The sequence below is a fragment of the Callorhinus ursinus genome, unplaced genomic scaffold (genome assembly GCF_003265705.2).
Source record: "Callorhinus ursinus isolate GAN/ISIS: 27379988/994484 unplaced genomic scaffold, GSC_fseal_2.0 scaffold5, whole genome shotgun sequence".
Taxonomy (NCBI): domain Eukaryota; kingdom Metazoa; phylum Chordata; class Mammalia; order Carnivora; family Otariidae; genus Callorhinus; species Callorhinus ursinus.
This window is the reverse complement of record NW_027397067.1, coordinates 78,437,170-78,462,656: the sequence shown is the minus strand read 5'-3', so window position 1 is coordinate 78,462,656 and position 25,487 is coordinate 78,437,170. Positions and strand designations below refer to the sequence as shown.

At 49.8% G+C, this 25,487-nt stretch overlaps 1 protein-coding gene across 5 annotated transcripts in view; it reads left to right on the top strand.

The window, feature by feature from the left end:
• The window catches only part of FAM135B (family with sequence similarity 135 member B), a 271,496-nt gene that overhangs the window by 220,539 nt on the left and 25,470 nt on the right, over positions 1-25,487 (top strand). For all 5 annotated transcript variants that reach the window (XR_012378374.1, XM_025871527.2, XM_073893243.1 and 2 more), the window contains 4 exons: positions 10,372-10,525; positions 12,731-12,780; positions 22,673-22,828; positions 23,576-23,649. Coding sequence is in view for 4 of the 5 variants with exons in the window: in XM_025871527.2 (XP_025727312.2) it covers positions 10,372-10,525; positions 12,731-12,780; positions 22,673-22,828; positions 23,576-23,649 (434 nt within the window). In the remaining variant the exon portion in view is untranslated. The remainder of the gene's footprint in view (positions 1-10,371; positions 10,526-12,730; positions 12,781-22,672; positions 22,829-23,575; positions 23,650-25,487) is intronic.

Genomic DNA, 25,487 nt, shown 5'->3' with positions numbered 1-25,487 from the left:
GATAGATGGATCCAGCGCTCTCCGATGTGGAGTGTTCAGCATTCTCTGCACTGGAGTCATGTATCGACTGCAGTCACCTCAGTTAAAGAATCCACTGTCTGCAGAGTCCTTGTTTTAAACGCAGCGGTAAAGAGGCCCCTTCACATCATCTGGAGGCTCTGTGTACAATACTGAAAAGAGAAAGGCCGGAGGGTGACCCGTGTTGGGAAGACTGCGGGGAAGTGGGTCCTGGCCACCTCTTATATCCTCTTTCTACGCCTCTATCTCCCCAGCTCAGAGAAAAGTGAGGCGGCCTGTGCACAGGATGGCCGCTGGTCTTATGGCCGGCATCCTCACGCTGCCTCGTCCTCCCTGCCCTTCAGGGCTCTTGTCTCTCCCGCACCTCTTGGGTGTCCCCAGAGTGCGATGATCTGTTCTTTGCCGGCTGCCCATTCTTTGGCAGGTGCTCTTCTGAACATCTTGCATCCATGACCCGTCTTAGTTGCTCCTCACCGCAGCGCTTGGAAATAATTGCCTTTATTACAGGAGAGGCGGGAAAGCATCACAAATACGTGGTGGGCTCTGTACCGCATAGAAGGTGCTCACCACATTGGCCAGAGTACTACCACATAAGAAGCCGTCAATAGATGCAGACCAGCATGGACGACAAGTCAAATGCCCTAGCCTCGATTAGGAAATGTCACAGTGCAATGTCCATGCAGTCATGTTGGTGGCCATACGTTTAATAGCTTCATGTTGAACTTGAGGCAAATGCAAGTAAGAAAACTGCACAGCAGTATTTGATTGCAACATGGCCAGAGAAGTGATCCAAATTTTACTTAAAATGTGTTCAGCTTATTTTTGGTCTATTAATTTTTTTAAATTTAATTTTATTATGTTATGTTAGTCACCATACAATACACCATTAGTTTTTGATGTGGGTGATCCATGATTCATTGTTTTCGTATAACACCCAGTGCTCCAGGCAGTACGTGCCCTCCTTAATACCTATCACCGGGCTAACCCCTCCCCCCACCCCCCTCCCCTCTAAAACCCTCAGTTTGTTTCTCGGAGTCCATAGTCTCTCATGGTTCATCTCTCCCTCCGATTTACCCCCCTTAATTTTTCCCTTCCTTCTCCTAATGTCCTCCCTGCTATTCCTGGTCTATTAATTTTGACAATTTCTTTTTCATAGGAAACTCAATTCCCGACACTGTGTCTGACAGATCCACCCCCTGCCTCCTCATCCATAGAATGAGGCTAATAGTGACCTATACCTTACATGGTTGATTTAAAAGCTCTAGATTAACTATAATATCTTATGCAAATACTCTTGTTTTGGTTTCTACTATTGCCATGATCATCCCAATGAAAGCCGTACTGCTTTGAGCTGGTTTCCTATAATAGCAATTACCTGTTAGAAGTAAACATTCTAATATGGTAATATTGATGTGGTGGCCTCCCATTTGCCTTAATAATCTCTCAGAACAGAATCGTCTGTTTCAGCAGGGGCCAAGAGAGGACCCACATTCACTGAGCATTTTCTGTAGGGAGGCAGGAATTGGCAGTGATTAGGAGTGTGGGCTTGGGGATCAGGCTTACCTCATTCAGCGATAGCCATGCCCTGTACCGGACATCTGACTTTCTGAGAAAGACAGTCACTGTTGCTTCCCCCATCTCACTCCTGGACATGAGTCTGGGTGCTCTATGCATCTCAGAAAGGAGGCTTATGAGGAGACACATCGGTGTTTGTATGTTTGCGCTCAGAACATAGAATCCATGTTCAGTGCTGATCTGTCTGGTCTACATTCTAGATTCCCTACGAGTGAACCATATGGAAAGAGCCTACCAGGTATACCAGGAGGAGAGACAAGGACCAAATCCACATGAGAGACCTCATAGCTCCCAGTAGCAGAAAAATTACAGATGCTGAGTCTATGTCTGCCCTGGTGTTAGCTGAAGGAATTTAATACCTTTCATAATTAAAATCACAAAAGCATAGAATTTTACACCTTGAAGAGACCATAGTGAACCACTCCATCTTCCAAAGTAGAAACAGTTACAATGGTCGCAGTGTCCCACTGAGATTGACAGCTTGCTCATCCTGCAGATACGTTGGAGTTTATGGTCTTGGAACTGGCCTCTTGGAGATGGGTGTAATAACCGCTTGACCCTTCACATACTGCATAATTAATCCAGCATTTCTGATAGCCATTATCCCTGTTCCCACTGTCTTGCCCTCAGTTAGGAAGACTTTGATTCTGGTGAATTTGCAATAGTGCCCTGTGCGATGAGAAAGCATGGCTATACTGTATTGGAACCCTGGACTTGTCTCTTAGTAATCATGGGATCAAGGGCCATTTACTTAACCTCTCTGGGCTCATTCCATTTTTGTAAGTTTACAATATGATTTCGACTTCCCTGAAGGTTTGGAGGACCAGATGCAGTAGCTAGTAAGAAGCCAGCATCCTAGAAGAGCCTCAGCACATGCCTTCCCCTCCCCAACTTGACAAGCACAATGGCACACATTTTGTACCTTTCTTATGTGTCTCTGGATTCCTGAGAATTGAGTTTTGATGAACATGGTATGCCTGACCCTCCATGACCAGATCCCACCTGTCCATCTCCCACCATGTCCTGCTCTTCTCTCCTGGACTCATGTGCCTTAGCATCATGTGAAAATGTAGTTCTCTTAAGTCAAAAAGATCAATAGCAGCAATATATATGCATTCACCTGAAACACATCACAGGTGTTAAGGTAACTTACAAGATGGTGATGAATTATTTAGGGTCAATATATCAACTTATTTAATTACTAATGAATTATTGCCTTTTAAAGTTCTAAACAGGTCAAAAATCTCTTGGTAATATAGGAATTGACCAGTTTACCAAAGGAAATGCCATGAGGTACATCAGCAGAAGGTTTCTTATGGAATTCTTACCTGTAATAACCATAAGACTAAGGCTGCGTATCTGTTGTGCTCTGCGGAAGGTAGAGAACTACCCCCTTCACCCTCACTCTTGACCTGTGAGGGCACCTAAGTCCCTGTCCAAGGTGTTAGAGCTGGGGAGTAACAAAGGTCAGATGTGTCCCCTGGCACCCAGGTCATTCCTGTAATTCCAGGTTCACCAAATGGGTATGGGACTCTGTTGCTTTGTCCCCACAAAATACAAGTAAAAGCAAGCTGAATCAAAATGGTATCTTTTTAAAAAATGTTGTTTAAAACAGGCTTATACACAAGAGAGAATTAATATTTAGGAATCAGGAATGAAAACAATGGCCCCTGGTCTTCTGAAGCCTTCTGCCCAACACCGAGTGGCTCTGCTTGTGGGCTCCCTCTGGTCCTGAGCACCAGGCAGTATGGTGTCCACAGCGGGACAGTGTGAGCACCAGGGACTCCATCCTCAGAGGAGATCAGATCTGCCACCGGGTGTGAGGGGGACTGAAAAGTAAGACCGTCTCCTCTCCACCCCAGTGCTGATCCAATCAGAAAGTAAGACAATAAGACGAACTGGAGATCAAACCAAGAGAGGACATCATGTAGCTTACATCTTTGATCAAGGGGGCTCTCGGATCTTGAATTCCAGAATGAACTACTTACCTGGTCAGGTACAGCAGTCCTGGACAGATGTGCGGGCCTCCCCAGCTGAGCACCTCCTCTGCCAGGCCTCCCCTAGAGCCGAGGGGGATGGAGACAAGTGCCTCCCAGGGAGGACTTGCTATCAAGAAGAAAGACAAGGAAGATCCCAGTTTTTGACCCCCGACTCACCACATGCCCAGCAAATGGGCAGGGAGGAGCCAGGGGTGTCATGCTAATGGGCATCCCTGCACGTTGAAAACATAGCAAGAGTGGAGAAGCCGTGTTCTCACACGCACATGTGCCTCTGGACGCCCTCGCTGGGACCTGGTGCGACCGCTCCCCGGGATAGCCCTTTAGAGAGCTCTCGCAGCTCTCAGCCACACGACTGGGCACTTCCTCATTCTGACTGTTGCCTCAGCAGCCGCATGGATGCGTTGCCCCCATACGAAGGTAGCTGGGAGTTGACAAGTCCTAGTCTGTCCCTGATTCCCAGGAGGGGAGCTGTGGGGCCAGCACACTTAGGGAGGGGGAGAAACCTTAAGCCACACTCACTCCTTTTGTGGCTGGAGAGCTCTCTGTGGTCACTCGGCAGCCACCTGCTGGATCCTTCGGTGCTGGAGTGACATGCAGGTGGAGGGCAGGCCACAGGCACATGACGTAGAGTGGAGACACGTCCGGATGAGAATGTAACCTAGACCAGGGCCTGTCCACCCCGTCGCCGGCCCCCCCACGCCCGACCGGCTCCCCTTTCTCCTGCTCCAGGAACCCTGTGGGCTGCCAGGATAGAGGACAGTCATGGCAGCTTAGATGTGAAAGCATCTGTGATTTCTACAGTTCAGCTGTTTTGGGGAAGAGGTACTTGGTGTTCAGCCCACAGCTGGTCACAACAGCCCGGGTGTGGGGGCACAAAATCGTGCTGCTCCCGGGATAACAGCAGGCTGGGGCCAACCAGATGGAAGAACAGAAAGACAAAACTGCTTTCCCAGATCCCAGCTAGTTGGTTGCAAAGCGGAGGCTAGCCCAAGGGGGCTTTGATTCCCTTTGCAATGTATAGAGTGGGGTTCCTTTGTTAACCTGGGCCCTAACCGGGGTTAGAGGCTTCACTCTTCTGCGTCCTGGACATGGAAACAAAGGCTAATACTATATAAACCTCCTCCAGCTCAGTTCCCAGAGTGAGCTCGGCGCTGTGAGCCTTCCCGCCCAGACTGTGTCTGAGTTGTTGATCCACTACCTGCTTGCCCTTAGACCTACAGATGGGTTATTTACCACTCTGGGGTTCAGTCTCCCAGGCTACAAAATGGGGGGACATAATTGTACTTATTTTATAGGGGTGGCAAAAAAATTAAATGATTAATACATGTAGAGCCCTGAGGCAATGCCTGGCGTGGAATAGGGTCAAATAATAAACATCAGCTGCTTATTAAAGCTGTTGTAGTTTCCTCAATTTAAGATAAGATAATAATGAAAAACCCCCTGAATTACCGAGAGGAAGGATCCAGGGACCAAAACATAATGCCAGGTACACAGCAGGCATCTACTGAACAGTGGCTACTATTAATAGAATTCTAGATGGCGAGGTCTGATAGAACTCGCATTCCTATTTCAAATAAACATCCAGAATATTAAAACCCAATTCCATTTATGCGTTCTCCCACAATTGTAACACAGAAGATGTACTGATATTTCTATTCAAAAATGTGTCTTAACTTTCACTGGCGTGTTTGTATTAAATGAAAAGTTATCAATGCTTACCACGGACCAGATAAATATCAGATTGTGTACGTATCTCATATAAAGCATAAATAAGTGTGTATATATAGGACATAAAGTTCAATAGCATGATTTTTGTGGCAGTGTAGCAAATCCCAATCCCAATCCCCAAATTGCGTGAAAACCGACGGTTCTAAGAAGGGGGAGGTGACGGTGATTTGGACCTTCCATCCAGGCCCGTGTTGTCCTGTGTTCTCGAGACCCCCCAGAGGATGCTACAGCTCATTCATTCATTTATTGTTTCCCTGATCATCAAATTTCTAGGTGCTCTTTCAGGTTCAAAGACAAAAGACAAACTGCTTTTACCCTCAGCGTGTTCAGGGAGGTTGGAGAGATCGTGGTGGTCTAAGGAGGTGTGTGAAGGATCTGGGAGGAGGGAGAGGATGGAGAAGCTTCACAGAGGAGAGGACGTTTGACCCGAGTCTTGGTGGCGAGTTACAGGCAGCCAGGGGACAGGCCCTTAAAAGGAGAAAGGCAACTGGAGATCTGTTGTGGCGCAAGAGGCAGCAGAGGACCTGGAACTGTGGTGCAGACTCGAGGCTTTGAATGCCATACTAAGGAACTTGAACTTTATCTTGTAAACAGTGGGTAACGCTATAAACTAACCTGCACACACTAGTGCTACAGGTGGAAGGTAAGACCAGCGTAGTAAGACCCTTTAGAAGGATGCTTTAACAATGAAAGTAAGCAATATAGACTCAAACTAGGGCAGAAGTAAGAGCATGGTAGAGGCAGAATCTTCAAGACTTTCTTAGAGATTCTGAGGTGAGAAAGAAACCTGGAGCCTTGGAGAACGTCACAGTTATCGTGGATGTGGGGCCAAATGGGTCCACCAAGGGCGACCAGAGGGAAAGAAGGATTGGGTCGGGGTGATAGCAATTAGGTCCTTTGAAGATGCTTCCTTGGCAACAGACAAGCTGCCCAACTAGCACTCTGGAACAGAGATCTAGAGCCCTGGGCAGGAATTAGATCTGGAGATGTAGATATGACCTGATGTGACCTTCATTTATAGGAAGGTCAAAGTTGATGGCAGGCTTGCTTTGTCTGTTAGATAATGGAAGAAGTAAAAAGCAAACCTTCCTAACACCTATTAAGTACTGAATGTAACCCCGGCACTCTCGTGAGCACTTTGGCTTTATTACTGTCCCCACTCCCCATCGGAAATGGACACTTCAGAGGATGGGGAGCTAGCCCAGTCACACTGTTAGTGAGTGGCTGATCCATGAGCAAGGTGCAGGCCTCCTGGCCTCCAGATTCTGTGTTCTAACCAAACCATGTCCCAGCAGAGCGCCCAAGGAGCTTCAGTTGAGTTAAAACCCATTTTGTATAGGTTTCTAAGTGGATCGCTGTTGATGTTTGAGCCGCATCATCTGCAGGCATGATCCTGGAGGCCATCGATGGGTGCATCTTGTCCTGCCCACTGACATTACCCTGGGACGTCGCACAAGTCTGCATTCTACCGGAATAGTCTTGCTTGATCTTGAACAGCCACCCTAAGAAGCCATGTCATGACCATCCCCTCCTTATATCCCTTGTGTGCCTGTTGTGGGCTGGGCCCTGGCCTGGAGCCTCCCATCGTGAGTTCAAGTGCAGCCTACTGTTCTGCTGGCAATATGTGAGGCTTGTCAGTGAGGGTTTCCGTGCCAGACTGGGAGAAAGGGAGTGCTCGAGGCTCCTGTCTGTGTGTGGGGCGTTTGTGCCGTACGACCCGTCCTTTGTGCAAGGTCCGTGGAGGTGCGTGGGCTCTCCCACGCTGGCTCTGCAGGCCCCTGGAGGGGGGGCGGGGGTGGCTAAGAGGATTCTGCAGCAGCTCGCTCACTTTCAGAAAGTTATGTTGTCGACTCTTTTATGGGGAACAAGATTTGTTGATAATAATCTCAAGCCATGCATTTTTTTTTTTCAGGATTTCTCTTTGGGTTACCATTTTGACTTCATATTACCTCAATAATCATATTGAATCAGGGTTATGAAGATTCCCCAAAGATTATCTTATGTGTCTCTTGAGAAAAATCCATATGCTATTAGTATCTAGTTTTATTTTTTATTGTTTTATTTAAATTCAATTAGCCAACTTATAGTACATCATTAGTTTCACATGGAGCGTTTAGTAATTTATCATGCGTAACACCCACTGCTCATCATATCTGTTTTTTAAAAGATTTTATTTATTCATTTGAGCGAGAGAGACAGAGCATACAAGCAGGGGGAGAGGCAGAGGGAGAGGGAGAAGCAGACTTCCTGCTGAGCCAGCCAGGAACCTGACACGGGGCTCGATCCCAGGACCTGGAGATCATGACCCGAGCCGAAGGCAGATGCCTAACCATCTGGGCCACCCAGGTGCCCTGCTCACCACATCTAGTTTTAAAAGTCAAAGTTAATATCAGACTTCCAAGATCCCTTGCCTTCCATAGGTCCCAAAGCTTTTTCCATCAGAGGCATTGGTGACAAGAAAGTTCAGTTGCGAGCTGGTGGCAGGGCCAGGAAACGGGATGCTCAGGGCTGCTTGAAGCAATCAGATTGGGGACTCCTAGCTCCTGGATCTGATGCCTTTGTTAAACCCCCGTCTGCTTTCATTTCTGCTTAGTCACAGCTACTGGAGGCGCTGCAGGACTTAAATTAATGCCTCCGTCAAAGCAGGCAGGCCTGGTGGAACATCTGTCCTCCTCCAGGCATGGTCTCCAGGGCGCCTGTGCACACTGGGAAGGTACTGCCCCCCTTTAGCACCTGAACTGGAGAATCACTTCTTCTGCGGGCAAAGCAGGGTGAAATGGTACAAGTCATTTGATTCTCTGACCCACAGTCTTTTGATGTATGAAATAGAAATTGGAGTTCCTACCACTTATTATTTGATCTAATTAGAAAGAATTTTGGGGGCATGGTAAGTGATAAAAGCAAGGAACTAAGAACCGTCCAGGGCATTTTTCAACTTGCGAGTGTGTGTGTGTTTCCAGGACACCCATTCGTATATTAAATGCACATAAAACATCTATGCACATACGCATATGGACATATTCTCGAAGGATCCACAAGAAATTACCAGACTCTGGGGAATGAGGCACTTTGTGTTGTGTTTCCTTTGGTAATATTGAGATTTTTACCATATGCCTATTCTCATTTTGAAAGTCAAAATGAGAGCATCTGTTCTGTATGCTGTTTGTTGAACAGCAAATGAGAGATCAAGGTAAGGGGCGTATGTAGATGCTTCTTGAACAGTGGACTCCTTCTTGCTCCATAGGTCTGGGGGGTCCGACACACACACCCTGCTATGCACAAGCTCCACTTGTCTTTCTACAACTGCACTAACTTCTGTTCCTAACATACTAGGAACGATGACAAATCAGAGTACATGGATTACCTCGAGTGCCTAACTGACTGGATTTTCTGCTTATGAAATGGAAAAGTCTTTTGATTCCAGACCTCATTGAATGTCTCTCATAAACCTGAATCAAAAGGGAGCTGGTGGCCTCGGAATGCAGGTTTCAGTGGAGCCCCCGGGGAGCCGAGGGTCCACTGAGGGCCTCTCCAGTGGATGCGGTGGTGCACTGCCCAGGTCCCCTTCTCAGGCCCGAGTCATTCATTCCCTCACACTGCCGAGGATGTCGGTAGCCAACAGCAATCGGCCAAGCCTCTTTCTGGAGATTGCTGCTGACCAAGAGCACACCTGTTCCCGAGGTAACCCATACTCAGTAATGGTCAATGCATGGGTGCAGAGACCTGGCCCCTCCTCCAAGGCCACCGGGCCCTGTAGCTCCAGAGCTCCTCGTGGGAGGGACCGAGGTCTCTGCTGGGCTGCATGACAGTGTGGTGTAGCTCTTCCCTCTGCCCCATCCTACTCTCCCACAGAGTTGCTCCCAACCCCACACCCAGGATCTCCTGCAGGCACAGCTCTGTCTAAGAGTCTTCTTCCTAGGGACCTGACTTATGATCATCTCAGAGCTAGGTGACACCTGCATCCCGCTTTCCCGATGTGTAGCACCTTGTGTGACCCACTCATCATGACGCCGTGATTAGCACGAGTACAACACACCCATGGTCATCCCTCATGGCACCATTGGGACTGCAGATGACATGCGGATGGCCATTGACCCCTATCAGACCTGTCCTGCCCCCGTGGACCAACTCAGTTCTCATTGATGGCAGCAAGGAAGGAGACCAAATGAGGCAGGAGGCTGCCACATCACCAGCTCATGAGAACCCAGAGGGGGCATTTCTACCAGCTCCCCATGTGGAGTTGCCTACGGCAGGACAGGGAGAGCAGTGCGGGGTCATGAAGAGCCATTGGCTTCCTCCCTTCACAGCTGCGTGAGCAGTAGATGGACAGGCAGGTCCCACATCCATGGAATTCTCCAGCCCAGTACCGGCACCCCCCTCCTCTGCTGCCCTCCCTGGGGGCTTCTTTCCTCTGCCCCCAAAACCAATCCCTCCAGAAATTTACCCCAAGACATTGTATCTTCTCTTCCACTGTGTCTGGCTCTCCGGGTACACGGTGGACTTGGCCACCTTTCCCTCATCGCACAAACCCCATTTGGGCCCGACATCTGCAAGCAAATGACAATGTGCAGAGCCCCCAAAGGCACTGCCGGCACTGAGTATCTAACCTCACATCTTAGCAGCAGTGTGTCTTCCTTCCTCTCGGCATTATGTACCGCTCACCCAACTCCCACGAGGATCTCTACAAATTCCTCCTCTCCCCACGAAAGGAAACCTTCCTGCCCATCCCCCATCTCCTGTGATGCGCCGTGCAGGGCCAGGGAGCGAGGGCTTGGGAGTGGGTCCCCTGAGGTTGTCTCAGACCTTCCAGGTCGGTACCATCCTGCTCCTTATTGTTATTACGACTCTTACTATTGCTTTTTTTTTATTATTATTATTTTAACATGAACACATAAGACAGAGCCTCGACTGGTTGCAGTGTTTTTCCCAGACGAAGAGGTGGGGGAGGGACTCAAACTCTCTCTTCTCCGGGATTGCGAAGCCCTGCACAGCTATTCTCCGAGATGCCCCGTGGGGTGGCCCTCAGCATCTGTGTCTGTCCCGCCCGCAGGGGAGCTTCTACGTGCCGTCCGAGAACTGCATGCTGCGCGCACACCGGTGGCACCGGGAGCTGTGCTTCCTGCTCCTACACGCCTACCGGGGGCTCCGCGCCTACTTCCTGGTCATCATGAGGGACATCCCGGAGCTGCCGCACATGGAGCTGGGTAAGGGGCTGGGCCCAGGGGACTCCTCAAGCCGGCGGCCCACCTGCCCCGTGTGGGGCCAGACTTGAGAAAGCTTGCGGTTTTGTCAGTGTCCCAGTGACAGGTGCCATTCCAGGTCCGTTTTCTCCGCGTTACCTCGTTCTAGCAGGAGGGAGTTTCGGGCGTGCATATGCAGGAAGAAAAGGCAGGAGCACCCCGAGGCCCGTGCACTCATGCATTCATTCACCCAGCAGGCATTTACTGAACACCTGCCACACGTCTGTCACTATTACACACAATGTCAAGTTGCTTGCGAAGGCAAAGTAGTTACAGGATTGCAACTGACAAGAGTGGAAAACAACCCCCAAAAGAACATATGTATATTCTGTATATACTATACATATATACACAAATATATACTTGTATATATCTTTCATATATATTATGTATTTGTGTGTATATATGCATATATATATATATATATATATATATATATATAAAAATCTGCATGATTATAGAAACCTCTCAGCAGCCATCATCTTTGGTTTTCTGGGGATAAATAGCTTCATGCACATCATCAGACATCATGGAGATCATTGGGCCTGAATCCCTCTTTGCTGACAGGTGTCAGAACCGAAGCTCAGAGAGGGGCAAGTGACCGCTCAGGGTCACACAGCAATACAGGGCAGAATCAAAGCAAGAGCACAGAGCTCCTACACAGAGCTCCTTGGGGCAGCATCCCTTAGATCATCCCACTCATTGACAGCAGGTGACACAGTGTGATTCTGCTAACAGTCCTCTACTGGGGCCCCTTTGCTTCCAGAACTGAAGCCAGGTCCTGAGCCTGGTTCAAGGTTAAGCACAATCCTGCCAGCGTGCCTCAGCTTCCCCACCCACACCCCAGACCTCACCTACTGAGACAGTCATGGCTTTGGCAGGATTTAGGGCTTTGTACAGTGTCCATTCCTGCAATGAAAACACCACACGACAATGACTTATTTGCATGTTTCTCTTCCCCACTAGATGCAGGGTCTTTGAGAGCAGAGGCCCCCGTCAGATCCCTTGTGCACAGTGCCTGGCAGGTAGGGTGAAGGAGTAGATGCATTGCTGCTGATGAATTGTCCTGCCATCTTCCCTTCTGGCCTTATTAGCTCTAACACCCTGGACAAGTCAGGCACTACTCTTTGAATCATGCAGTCGTGAAGCTGCAGTTTTTTTTTTTTTTTCAGGTTCAAATGTTATACACACAAAAAGACGCACACAGAATCAGAGCCCGTTTACATTGCTCACAGGGAAAATGGAGATTGTGCAGTGTTCCTTGGCTTCTGGCTTTAACTTCTTTTTACCCAAAGGCACTGAATGTGTCTGCTCATTCATTTATGACCATACTTTTATTGAGCATCTATTATGTGCCAGACGCCAGGGACAGAGCCATGACAAAAGTCCACTGTGCCTGGTGGGACTCAGCTGACGAAAGTGCTGGGGGGGACAGGCATGTGTCATCAGGCCGTCAGTGAGGATCCGGAGGCACTGAGGGACTGCCCCCACTCACCTGGGCAGCAACATTTTAAGTAGAACTCATGCCAAAGCCAAGTGCAAATCACTGACCGCAGCATCATAGGACTGCATGAGAGAGTTCAAAGACAGGCAGAGCTGCGAACATGGAATCCCAAATGGCCAGAGGCCAGAGGTTCCTGCTGATAAGAGCTGAGATCACAGGCTCCTCCATGGGTTGTGATGATCGTGGGTTTCAGAGTCGGTGGAGCTGGGCTCAGCTCTTTCACTTCACTTCTCTGTGCTTCCCCACATTCACCTGTATGATGGAGATCCGAATCCATGCCCCACACGTGTCACACACATGGGTGTATGTGCAGGTGTGTGCACACCTGCGTGCACATACCTGCAAAATCCCAAAAGAATGTGGGACCCCTTTGAATCACACAAAGTGCTGTGTGAACGTGGAGGCCTTCTGTTTCTCAGAGAGGCATCCAGGAGATGATGTTGACCTTCATCTAGTGTGCAGTCACGTGGCTCCAGATCAGTCTTATCGTTTTTTTAAATATGACCCCTTTAGGAAGTTGGAATAGAAAGGAGGAGAGTCCTTGGGAGTTGTGTTTCTTTCTGTGACTTTAATGCCAACTTGAACATATGCTTCTTTATTGTACTTAGCAACCACCGCATTTCAGTGGGTGTCCATTTTATTGTGCATCTTTTGTTTCTTCCTAGAGCCCCTTGCTGTTGAGGAAACACTCTCTCAGCTGTGCTCAGAGCTACAGGTAATTAAAAAACCAGCCCTGTGGGATGAAAGGGCAGTTGTGATACAGGACCAACATAGGTCCCCGCTCGATGTAGAAATCAGAGATGAGAGCACAGGGCTTATAAACGCAGTTAGACCTGAAACTGAAGAGATACTCTGCCATTCTTTGTTACTAAGTGTCCACTAGACCTCTCTTGTATGTCTAGCTCTCTGCTAGATGTTTTGGAAAAAATAAACAGGTTCACAGGTCTCTGTCCCTGGAGCTGAGGTTACATTTGTCTATTACTCATCCATTTAACAAAATGTATTGACTACCAACCATGTGCTTCTCCTGGAGGGCAATGCCTGTGGCCAGACAGCCTCAGCCATGGCAGGAGGCTAACAGCGGGATGATGCTGATGAAGGAAACAGTAGTGTGCATCTGCCCCAAACTCACCGAGCATCTACTAAGAATACATCCTTAAATAGGCACTTGGCAAATGCATACTGCTGTTAATTGCAGTCTCTGGAACACTTTTCCATCCCATTGCGTGGATGGTCTGGGTGGGTACTGCACGTCGTCCTTACGTATCAAGAAGCAAATGAAGATGGAAACCAGTGTGGCAGTCAGGCTTGGTGATGGTGCTCATCAGGGCTGGCAGCTGGACTCAGAAGACTGTCTCATCGTCGTCTCTCACACCAGTGTTTTCAACCCTTGCTGCACAGTGGAAACACATTTGGGACTTCTGAGATGTACCTTTGCCCAGGTCCTATCTAAACCGAGTGAGACAGAATATGGGGGAGCGGAGCTCGGGCATTTGTATTCAGTAAAATCTCCCCAGCTCGATCAGAACCACCGTGAGATACCAGCTCACACCTGTGACAGTGTGAGAAGACCAGAGATGTCACGTGCTGGAGAGGATGTGGGGGAAAGGGAGTTCTCCAGCACCGTTGTGGGAATGGGAACCAGAGCAGCCACCCTGGAAAACAGTATGGAGGCTCTTCAGACACTTAGAAATACAACCACCTGATGATCCAGCAATTTCACTGCTGAGTATAGATCTAAGGAAATGAGATCACTGTCTTGCAGAGACGTCTGCATCCCCGTGTTCACTGCGGTGTTATTCACAATAGTCAAGGCATGGAAACAACCTGGGTGTCCACCTACAGGTGAATGGATAAAGAAAATGTGGTGTATCTGTATGGTGGAATACTACTCAGCCATAAGAAGAAGGAAATCCTGCCATTTGCAACAATGTGAATGAATCTTGAAGGCATCCTGCTACGTGTAATAGAGTCAGACAAAGACAAGTAACATATGATCTCACTTACATGTGAAACCTAACACAAACAAACAAAAACCTAACTCATAGGAACAGAGGATGGGGGAATGGGTGGAGGTGGTCAAAAGGTACGAACTTCCAGTTATAAGATGAACAAATTCTGGGAATAGAACACGCAGTGTGGGGACTAAAGTTACCAGTACTGTGCTGTGTAATTAAAAGTGATTAAGTGTATAGATCTTAAAAGTGCTCATCGCAAGGAAAACATTTTAAGTATGGGACATGATGGGTATGTTAACGAACCTTATTGTGGTGATCATTTCACAATAGATGCATTTATCAGATCATTATGTTGAGCCCCTTCAATGTACATAATGTTATATGTCAATAATGTTATATCTCAGTAAAACTGGAAGAAAAATTGTAGAAAGAAGAAACTCCCCAGATGAGTATACTGTGCAGCCAGGGTCGAGAACCCCTGCTTTAGAGCACGTTATAAAGTCAGTGAAGCTCAGTGTTACTGTGGAGAGACGGCAGTCCAGTAGGAAGGCAAAGCACAGAGCAGGTGCCTGTCGCTGGGGTGGGGGAGGGTCTAGGACAGAGAAGCCCTTTGAAGTGAGCCCTGAAGAAAGGGTGGGATCATCAAGGAGTCACATCACAGGCACTGCTCCTAATAAAGTTGGGGACACGTGAAGGACACAAGAAGTCCATTTACAGAGTGTGGAAGGCAAACCTAAGGCTGGCCGAGGACTTGGATGCCAGTGTGTGGAGCATCCACTCCCTAAACCCGGAGGCGGAGGCGGAGGATGCAGTGCACCAGGGGGCTGGCTAAGCTGACCACAGGGCCAAAGACTCGGGGGGCCGCAGCTCCCCCGTCCGCCCCGGAGGGCACCCAGGGCAGCATTGCCTTGGAAAAGCCCATAGGCTTTGCAGGTTCAAGTCCAGGCTCCAGCCCTTCTGCACATCAGCTGTGTGATCCCGGACGTGTGATATAGGATCTTAATGGACCTCAGATTTCTCATCTGTGTGTCGTGGTTATTGTGGGGAGACAGGAGAGAGCTCACGAGAGGGCCCTGTGAATGCCCGGCTCACGGGTCTGCGGTGCAGAGCTGTCCTTGCCCTCCAGGGCTGGCCCTCCTCAGGCCCCATCCCTCCCAGCCTGGATACTCCTCAGTGTCCCCAGGAGACACTTGCAATCTGTAAGTCATCGAAAGTTGAGTTTTAGCAGTTTAAAAAAACGCCAACTCTTAATAGCTGTTATATACCACACCCACCATCTTTCCTGTCGCTACCAACATGATGAGCAGAAAGAGATGGGGTGCCCTATGGATTCTCTGCTGGTTGCAGTGCCTGTTTCACTCAGGTTCCAGAAGCTTCTCTCCTGAAGCCCAGGAAGACAGGCTAGCCCGCGGTGCTTTCACCGGAGCATCCACACCTCCACGAGCAAGGACTGCCAGCATTGACGTGGCACGCTCTGGGGCCAGGAGCAGGTTAAATGCTTGTCCTGAAGACTCTCCTCTGGCCTCCCAGTAAACACTGAGACTTTGCCTTTCTGGAAGTGCTTGGCCGGGGCACCCCCAGTGAGTGGTGCAGGGAGCCGGGGCTCACACTTCCAGACTGCACAGCGCCCTGCCCACTGCCTCAGTTTCCTGCTGTGCTCGCTCCTCTGGACAGGTCAGGGGCTGCTCCCTGTTTCTTCTTAGACCTCACTGGGTGATGAGTGGGTTGGGGGACTGTGGAAGTGATGGGGTGTCATGACATGTTGCAAAAGTGGTCACATCAGAGCCAGCGGCTTTGAATTCCTTACCTACTTACCGTGCGACTTTAGAAAAGTTGCTTAGACTTTATGGACCTTGATGTTCATATCTGTAAAGTGGAGATAAAATGGCTCGGTTTTTTTAACCTCTTTTTCTCTGAGTCACTAAGCTCGTACCCTGACTGGCTGCTGACTGCTGTTTTTATGTGCGTGGTGCGCATTCCTCATGTAATGTATACAGCTGTTCTATGGAGGGAGGGATCCCGTTGTTCTCACGGGATGGAGAATCAGGACTCAGCTCATAGAGGGTGGGTTGTTTGCCCAGAGTCACAGCACTGGCCGAACAGGGTCATTGCTGGTCACCACGACGCCGGAGCCCGCCCTCCCCACCAGGATTCCATCCGGGGAAGCAGAATCATCCTTTGCAGAGAACACAGGTAGAGTCTGTGAAGTCTTTGCATACGGCCCGGCAGGGCAGTGAATGGAGAAAATGCTAACTGTCTTGCTTGGTACAATTATCACTGCCCTCTGGCTTGTCACTTCCCTGGCCATAAAGAGTTTCCGGTGCCACACATGCCCCTCGGGGAATAAGGTTAAAAGGCCCCCATGTTGCTCTTGTCTTCATGACCACAAAGGGTCAGTGTTTCCGTGGGAACTACTCTAGAGAGTTGATTCATTGCAGCAAACGCTTTGTGAGTCCCCATACTTCGCCAGGCCCTGTGTTAGGTCCCGTGCGACTCAGCAGAGACCCCCTTCCCTTGGGGGCACACAGCCGAGAGGGGTGACTCGTTCACTCTCGAAGCTCCGGTGCCTAGAAGGGTTCATTGCTGGAATGAATGAATGCACTAATGCGTCACAAGAATGCTACATGCTACCAAAGGTGAGGAAGCCAGTGACCCCAGAGCAGCTGTCCTCACCCCAAGGCCGTTGGCTCATCTGCAGAAGGAGGCAGGGGTCGACGTGCTCACTCACTGATCTGACCAAGCCCTGGGCATTGCTGTGCCGTCGCGCGCCACGGAGGGACAGTGGCCAGAGTCCACTGCTGTGTGAGCTGCGCAGCGCTGTCCTGAGGGTGCGGGCTGGCTGTCCACTTTGGACAGGCCATGTCCCCTCTGGGTGGCTGGTTTCCCACGTGTGGTGGGCCGCTCTGAGGGTGAAATGAGCTCACACGTGCACACGGTACCTCTGTCCCTTGTTGGACCTGTCCTGGTGCGCCTCGCAGGCTGCAGATGTGGACACAGACATGCGTGTGGCTGTGGGGCCCCGGGGAGGATGTGTCACTAACTCTCTATGGGGAGGCAGGTGCTAGTGGGCCCCAGAGGGGAGGCTGTGTGGGAGAAAGCCTCATGGCCTCCGATAAGAGGACAGGGCAGGCAATGAAGGCAAGGCTGGGGGAGCACCTGGGGTCAGGCAGTGAGTGTGCATCCGTGAGCGGGGCTCTCAGAAGGGGAGGCGGGGGTCACTGAGGCTCTGACGGGGAGCCTGAATGCCCTGCACAGTGTGCAGAGCTTGGGCTAACCCCCAGGTGACAGGGAGCCAGGCAGGAGAGTGACGAGCTTGCTGGGGGCTGTGTGGAGGAGGAGGGTGTGTCTTGAGGCAGAAAAGAAAGGTGGCTAATGGCGTTTACAGCTGAAGCAATGACAACGTCCGCTTCCACCTGCTGGCTTCTGGCTCCCACCTTCAGGCACCGGGCACTGCCTCCCGGCAGCCCTGAGAATACAGGGGAACACACAGATGTGTCCCCAGTCATTTTGCCACAGAGGACTCTGAAGGGTAGCTTCCTCTGAACCACTAAGGGGTGGGCTCGGGGGCCACTGCTGTTTTGATGATCTGGTCCCTGCAGTGGTTCAGGTGAGAACTCGGGGTGCCAATGAGTCTATCCGATACGTGTCATGAAAAGCCAACGAATGGGTTACCTTCCTCCTCTGGCGCCGGGCCCCCAAGCTGCAGGGATGCTGCCCCTGGTTTTGAGTGATTGTATTGCTGCAGGCTTAATTTTGTACAGAGCAATCAAATTAGCCTACTGATGCAGGGATACCAGTGGGTGATGGGGAGGGAACCAGGGAGTGGGGGTGGGCTTCAGCCCATTCTGTTGTTTGCTAGAGAGCTGCCCTAATGCTCACAGTGACAGAAACAGAGCCCCCTCCCCAACATCCCCCCAAGGGGCACTCAAAGCCCACCAAACATTTAGAGGCAGGACATCGCCACCCAGTGGCTAGCCACACCAGGTGGGGAACCGTCCATCAAAGGGGATGGGTGGGGAGTAGGCATGGAAAGGTTTCTCTGATTTAAAAGAACTTGCAAACATAGAGTTCTGTAGTCATGGAGCAATTTGCATGTATCTTTATTCCAACTGAATCCTATAAACACTTACTCAGCACCTACTGTATGCTGGCCACTTTGCTCTCTGTTGGGAATACAATGGAGACACGTTCCCAGGACTAGCAGCCTCAGGAGGAAGAGGCTTGTTCAGAAGCTGCCAGTACGGTCAGGGGCTCGACCAGCGGGTGTAAGACGACAGGCACCCGGCTCTCCGGGAGGCTAGCTGTGAAGGGGTCTGAGTGTGCCAGATGACAGGGAAGGAACAGCCACACAGTTCCAGAGCACGGATCCACTGAGCTGAGCGGATGGGCCAAGTGCATGGAGGGCGAAGTGCATGGAGCACAGGAAGCCTGTGGTGGGGGCTGGGCTGGAGATGTGAGTGGGGGCACAGGGTAAGGTCCCTGTTGTGCAGTCTGATGGCGGTGTGCTCTCTACCCAAATGGGAAGGTTCCAGTGGAACTCAGCCTCATGCTTTGGTACAAGAGACAGGCTCAACACATGCTGATTGACTACCTGAAAGCAATTGCCAATTTTCTTTAAAGAATTCAGCAAGACTGGACTTGTTGTCATAGAAAAGATTCTGTCTGGGTTGCCCTCATACACTTCTAGGAGATCCTGAATTGCTGAATGGTCTTTCCTCGAGCTGTACCCTCCTAGCAGGAAATACTAAAAATTAGTTATTGGGCATAAATGAACAGCTACCAGTTGGGGTGGCTGGGGTTTTGCTTGTTTTGTCTACTTAATTGTGTAGATTTTTTTTTTTTTTTTTTGGCCAATTGCCTTGTCTGAGGGTTTTTAAAATTATTTTGCCTAAGACTGAAAACATCTCTGTGATGTGGTTCAGAACAATGATCCCACTGACAAGGATGTTACATGACTTCTTATTGAATCCTTGCTTTGGTGTGTATGTTTGGGCATGTAGGTCTTTTTAGCCGAGCTCCCTAGCAGAGGAAAGTAAAAGTGTAGTGAGTGCTTGTCCCCTGTGATCACAGTGACTTCTTCCCTGGCCAGCCACAGTCCCCTGTGGACAGAACTCTGGAGGGACCTCCCAGCTCTGGTCATTTAGAGTAGCCAGGGAGTGCCAGAGCTCGGCTAAAGGCAATGCGTTTGGGTAACATCCATATCTCTGTGCAATTTTAGAATCTCTCAGACTTGAATATGCATACGAAATACCTGGAAAACTTGTTAAAATACAGATTCCAATTTGATCTGCGCTAGGGCGGGAGATTCTGCGTTTCAAACACTTACCCGGGAGATGTCCATGCAGCTGGGACGCCCCGATCTGCCATGCCATGAGGCTGAGCACAGAGTCTGACTCTCCTCAGCCTGGTTTCCCTTCCCCAGGGTGCCCCCCCCAAACTGCAGGGCCCCCAAGCATCCCCACTGAGGAATCAGGCTTTGGCCTTCTCCCCTCGAATGTGGAGGTCCACGGACCCAGAGGTACCTGGCTCGTTACAGAGGGTTATCTGCTGTGACTGCAAGGCTCTGGGTATTAGGGAACATGGTTAGTTCGGGGAATGTATAGAGGCTTTTATTTATCTTGAGATCATAGCACAGGTATCACCGCCTCCAGGAAGCCTCCGTGATCTTTTGACAGCACTCAGTATGTATCTCTTTCATAGCACATTGTAGGTGTATTATAAGTCTCTAAATAAATGGCGGTCACTGAGCCATCTGCCTCTTCCAGGACTGGCTGTATTTATCTGTGGCTCCCCAGAGCCCAGCATACCCCTTTGCATATAACAGTCGCTGGATAAACAGAGCGGGTGGGGGACAGGAGTGAACAAAGGAGCAGGGTTAGAGCGCGGATGAGAAGTGTGGCAGGGGTGGCCAAGGTGAGTGGCTGGCGCGGATGAGAAGTGTGGCAGGGGTGGCCAAGGTGAGTGGCTGGCGCGGATGAGAAGTGTGGCAGGGGTGGCCAAGGTGAGTGGCTGGCGAGGATGAGAAGTGTGGCAGGGGTGGCCAAGGTGAGTGGCTGAGCATTCTTCAGGCAGCTTCACTTGAAAGAGCGTCGGGCCCAGTTGTGTCCTTGCTCACATGAAGGGCCTCTTCTTGGTCCTGCGTGAGAAGCCCCTCCATGCCCATCATCTGTAATTACACAGGCCCAGGCGAAGAGTCCTCTTGTGGCCTAATTAGAAGCTTCCCTAACCTTATCTGAAGCCATTTCTGTGATCAACGAGGGGAAAGAAATCATTCTCCCAAAGACACATTCAATGAGTGGCTTTGCTTTCTCTCCTTTTCACTTCAGTGGCTGAGCTCAGAATTCAGGCTGTGTTTGCTGGCTCCACTGCGGTGGTGGTGGGAGAGCTGTGGGGGCTGGAGTAAGCAGCCCAGTAAGGGAAGTCCAGTTATTGAGGCCCGGGGCGCCTCTCATTGATGCAGTCACCAGATTTTTCAATAAAGAGTTACCGAATCCCCACGACTCGTCCACCACCGCGTGGTTACTAGGAACATGGAGAAGCCTAACACTCAGAATGTAGGCAGAGGAGGGTTGTAGGAACAGTGTCTGGCCAGTGGTGCATTGAGAGTGGTGTGTGCAAGGTCAAGTCGACTTCAAGGACAGGAAGATAGACTTACCCTTGAAGCAGAGTAGACATTTCTAAAGAATCATCAGAAACAAAGGGGACTATGTTGGCTCCTTAAACTGTCCCCCGGTGGAGAGCAGACATGCCCAAAGTGGTGACGAGAGGGAGAAGAGAAGCTGGAAGATGGAAGGAGAAGGCCTTCCAAGGAGGATGTACGGTCTGGTCACAGCCTGGTATGTGGAAGGAGCGGGGTGCGTTCAGGCCACGGTGAGCAGGCAGTGTGGTTGGAGCAGGGTGTGCCCTGGGCCAGAGGGAAGGTAGCCAGAGATAAGGCAGGCCATGGCATCGGGGGTAAAATGGTGCCAAGCGCTGATGCAGGTGTTTGGTGCTCATTAGCGAGGGTAACTGGTAAAGAGGAGCCACTTCTGGCCCACCCAAAACCTCACGTTCTAGCCTGGAGGTTTTCCAGGGTCTGACCACGTCTCCCACTCTCCCCAACGCATTGCTCAGTTTTCTGCCTCTGAACACCTCTGGCCACAGATTGTAGGGCTGAACCAAGAGTGGACAGTCCCAGTTTGACCCTTGCCCTCCAACAGAGCCGGTGCAGGAAGTAAGCCTTCCAACAGAAAAAAGTAGGGCCGTTCTCCCACTTTGGAGCTTTGGAGCTGGCAAAATTATGTTGCCTAAGACTGAACTTTGATTATTCATCAAAGACTGACCTTTCCTCTTGGAAGAAGCAGCTTGGAAATGCCCCACTTGGTTGATGCCCTATATCTGGCAGCCAGTCCTTCATTATAAAATACCAATACCCAAGAACTGAAAAACCTTACTGGGTCCCACGTTCGTCCTTCCCTCTTTTTCTTCCTCTTAGATTGATGCCTTGCTCCAGCCCACCTGCCTTCCTCTAACAACAGTCTTTAGTCCAAGAATAGCAAAAGGAACTTCTACTGTTGTAAACAAGGCTTTCAACTTACTTTTCCTGTTGTTATTACATCCAATAAGTCTCCATTTGCTTTGCATACCCATTTTACGGTTGAAGAAACTGAGGCATGGAGCAGAGAAGGAGAGCAGAGATAGGCTTGAAACGGCTATGGTTGTCTGTCCCTGATGCGTCTTCCATGACAGAGCGATCCCCGTTACTCCCAATTGTTAACTCACTTCCCTATCGCCTCTGCCCAGTGAGGCTCCCTTCCAGCAGAGACCCTCCCTTATTCAACTTTGTGTCCCCGTTTATTCAAAACACGTGCCTGGGACATGGAAGACGCACATTAAGGGCTTGTTGAATAAATGATGGGGTCTACCACTCAGTGTCAGGCTTTGACACCTGGCTCTCTGCCTTCCCCCTCTGAGACTTGATCTCCCCTCCAGAATCAAAGTCTGCCCCGTCCCCCAGCGGATGGCCTCCCTGTTCTAAACTAAAGCTACCCAAAGTTTCCTTCAAAGGCGCGAGGCCCTCTCTGGCCTGGCATCTTCAAATTGTAGTTAAGGCAACCCAAGATCCCCCCTGAAGCTATTTGGAGTGATTGTGGGAAGATGGTGGTAGGGCTGTTGAGCAGCCCCCCACACCCCTGTGCAAATCACCTAACTAGTTAAGGTACTCTGAGGTTATAAAGACGTTAGCATCTCTCAGGAAGTGTTTTCAACACCTATTATGGAAAGGCGCCGTGGTGCTGTGGGTCTGTGGTTAGACAGCTGTGCCCCTGAATCCCAGCTCTGTGTGGCCTTGGCTGGGCTACTCAATTCCTCTGATTCTCGTTTTATTTTCCTTGTGAAATGATATGCAATAACTCTACTAAAAGGGTAACAGGTGAGCATGAAAAGGGGAGCACACACAAAATGTCTAGTGTTCCACCTACCAAACAGTAACCCTGAAGAAGTAGATACTGTAATGATTGAGGAGGACTGAGCTCAGAATGTAATATGATACAGAGTCCAGTGGAAGGAGAGATTCCCTAACAGCAGGGAAGTCAGCGAAGGTTTTAGGAGGAAGTCTGCAGTAGCTCCCCAGGGCAGAGGTCCTTTACTACCACCATTTTGCCTCTCCAGATGTTGAACAATCCCGAGAAGATAGCCGAGCAGATAAGTAAGGATCTCGCCTGGCTCACCTCCCAACTGATGGCTCTGTGGACCCAGTTCCTAGACACAGTGACTCTACACTCCCAGGTGACCTCTTATCTCACCCAGGAACATCACACCTTGAGGGTAAGGTGTCAAGTGGTATAAATTCTCTAATCACGTGCCAGTGTTCCCTTGAGGGAGCTTTCCCACAGTTAGTTCATTGGGCAGAACAGGAATTTGGGTTTACTTCCGTAGCTGCGTGTGCCGGTCCTGGCTCCACCTTGAGCTCTCGGTGAGACTCTATGAACTGGTTCATCCTCTGAAACCTTGACCTCCGCCATTCGTAAAATATCTGTCTTGGCTACTAGATGATAGCATGAGGGATGTTCCAAATGCTCCGGAAGTATTTTGGAGAAGTGTTTTCAAATGTCAGACATTTTTCTTGGTGTATTTCTTTGCCACCAGGTTGGGTTCGTATGGACAGGTACTAATGCATAATAGATGTCGGTCTCCTCGTTTACAGCAAGAAGACCAAAGATCTGGGTCCGCAAAGCACTTTGTGGATGCACTTACATGACTGGCGTTGCCAGTTCTGTTTCCTCTGCATTTACTTATGGTCACGGTTTTCAAGTGTCTTCTAGTAGAAGAGATAAGACCTACATAAACAAATTATAGAAAGCAGTGTAAGAATAGGTTCACAAATCTGCATTAAACTGTGTCCCTAAACCAGCTTTGGGCTAAGAGAGGACACCTGCGGAAGCACTTGTTTCAGACCCTCGGGCGGGGGGGGGGGGGGGGGGGGGCTCAGCTCTCCTTTGTCAGTTTCCCTTTGGAAAATCAAGGTAATGTCCGTCCCGTGAATTAAACTGTTCATGCGATCTTATTCCTCAGGTCCGAAGGTTTTCTGAGGCCTTCTTTTATATGGAGCACCAAAAGCTTGCAGTCCTGACCTTTCAGGAGAATCTGTAAGTAACCAATTGCATGCCCACGTCACAATGCCAAAGTGGCCACCCAAGGCGTTCTCTTTCAAAGGCCCTTCTTCTCTCCGTCTCTGACTGCGGAGGAGAGAAGTCTGCCCACCTCTGCACATTCGAGCTGCATTTTCTCTGCAGGCAAAAGAGTCAGACAAATTGCAGAGGTGGGAGCTGGTAGGTGGCAGAGAAGGTCAATAGCCAAAGTTTTCTTTTGTTGAATGTTATTACGGTTCTATAGACAGAATCGAGACTTCCTAGGTCCCTGAAGACATCTGTGCTGAGTCTTCTTTGTGAAATGAAGTAGAAGCAGGTGGTGTGGCCACAAGCTATGTCAGAAAAAAACACAGAATTAGCTGGAGACTTTGCAGTAGCTTCGAAACACATTTAGCATAAGAATGAGGACGGAACTACCTAATTAGGCGGACTGATGTATTTCTAAGTCTGCCTTCCTCCAAAATTAAAGAAAAAAATGAAAACATACGAGAAAAGTCAGAGGGTTAACAAAAAAATGAGGTCATTCTCTTGTAGAGCTCCCCAGTGGGCGGGAACAGGTGGGTCCCTCCAAGATGGGGTAGCGTTTGCTACCCAAGTTCAAGGGGCTCTCTTTGTTTCTGAATGATACGTTCACCTCAAGGAATACATGCGGATGCAGTAGTGTCCGAGACGGCCCGATAAATCCAGCAGGAGAAACATTTCAGGTTCATCTGTCACGCAAGACAGACCTGAAGACCTTTTCGCCCTCTGCTTTGTAACCCTCTCCTTCTCTCCACACTTCCTCCAGTTGGACAGCTAAGCAGCATTTACAGTTTGCCTCGTGGAATCTGAGGTGGGGGGATGGGAAGGCACCAAGAAAAACACATCTGTGATGAAAATAGCTTGTCTGGAACCAGGTAGACCTTCACTCACTCACGTCTTCATTCGGCCCAGCAACTGCAGTCAGAAGAGTTAGTGTGAGCAAATGTGAGCAGAACTGTGAGGGCCGCGGAGCAAGATGCTATAAATCAGGACTGTTGCGGGAACCTGCTTCCTGAGTCCCCACAATAAGCGGCCCCTCAATCGCCGGGTGTGCTCTGTTCCCCAGGAGCATGGGCGCCTGTGGAGGGGACAGACACAGAGGGGGCTCCTCTTCCAGAAGAGTTTCACTGAGATGCTGACCACTCAAGTTCAGACGATATGGTACTTGGCCGACTTGGGTTCAAAATCCTAGTCTTCCATTGGACCTACGGCAGGGCCTTGAGAAAGGGCTGTTCTGTTGCTGGGTTGTTGTTGGTTTGTTTTTCTCCCTTGTCCTCCCCTAGTCTTAGTTTCCCTAAAACGGGTAAGGTAGGAGCTGAAAGGACCAAATGAGAACATCCACGCACATGCAATACTCCGTCCAAGCCACAGACTCCATTCACAAGACGCTAGGTGGTGACTCACACGTTCCACAGTTGTTGATTATGCACATGGGCGCTGCGGCACTGCAGGGAACAAATTAAAGATGCTGTCCTTGCAGGTCTCTCATTCTAGGGCAGAAACAGGCAAGACGTAAATCGAATTATCTCAGGTAGTGACAAGTAAAGAAAACCAAATCAAGGTGAGGACACGGAACACGATGAGAAGGGACATAGCCGGCATCCTCATAAATGTTGAGGGGCGAGCTCTCGGAACAACACAAACAATATCCTGGGTCTGTGGTGTTTGCCGATTTCCACTGCGTGAATTCTCCCACAACGGTGGCTGTCATGTGCCAATATGTGATCTCTGGACACGGGACTGGGAAGAGATGTGCACAGTTGGCTCTTGCAAGCTGGTGGGACCGCCTCCAACACAGCCCTGGGTGTGGGGTA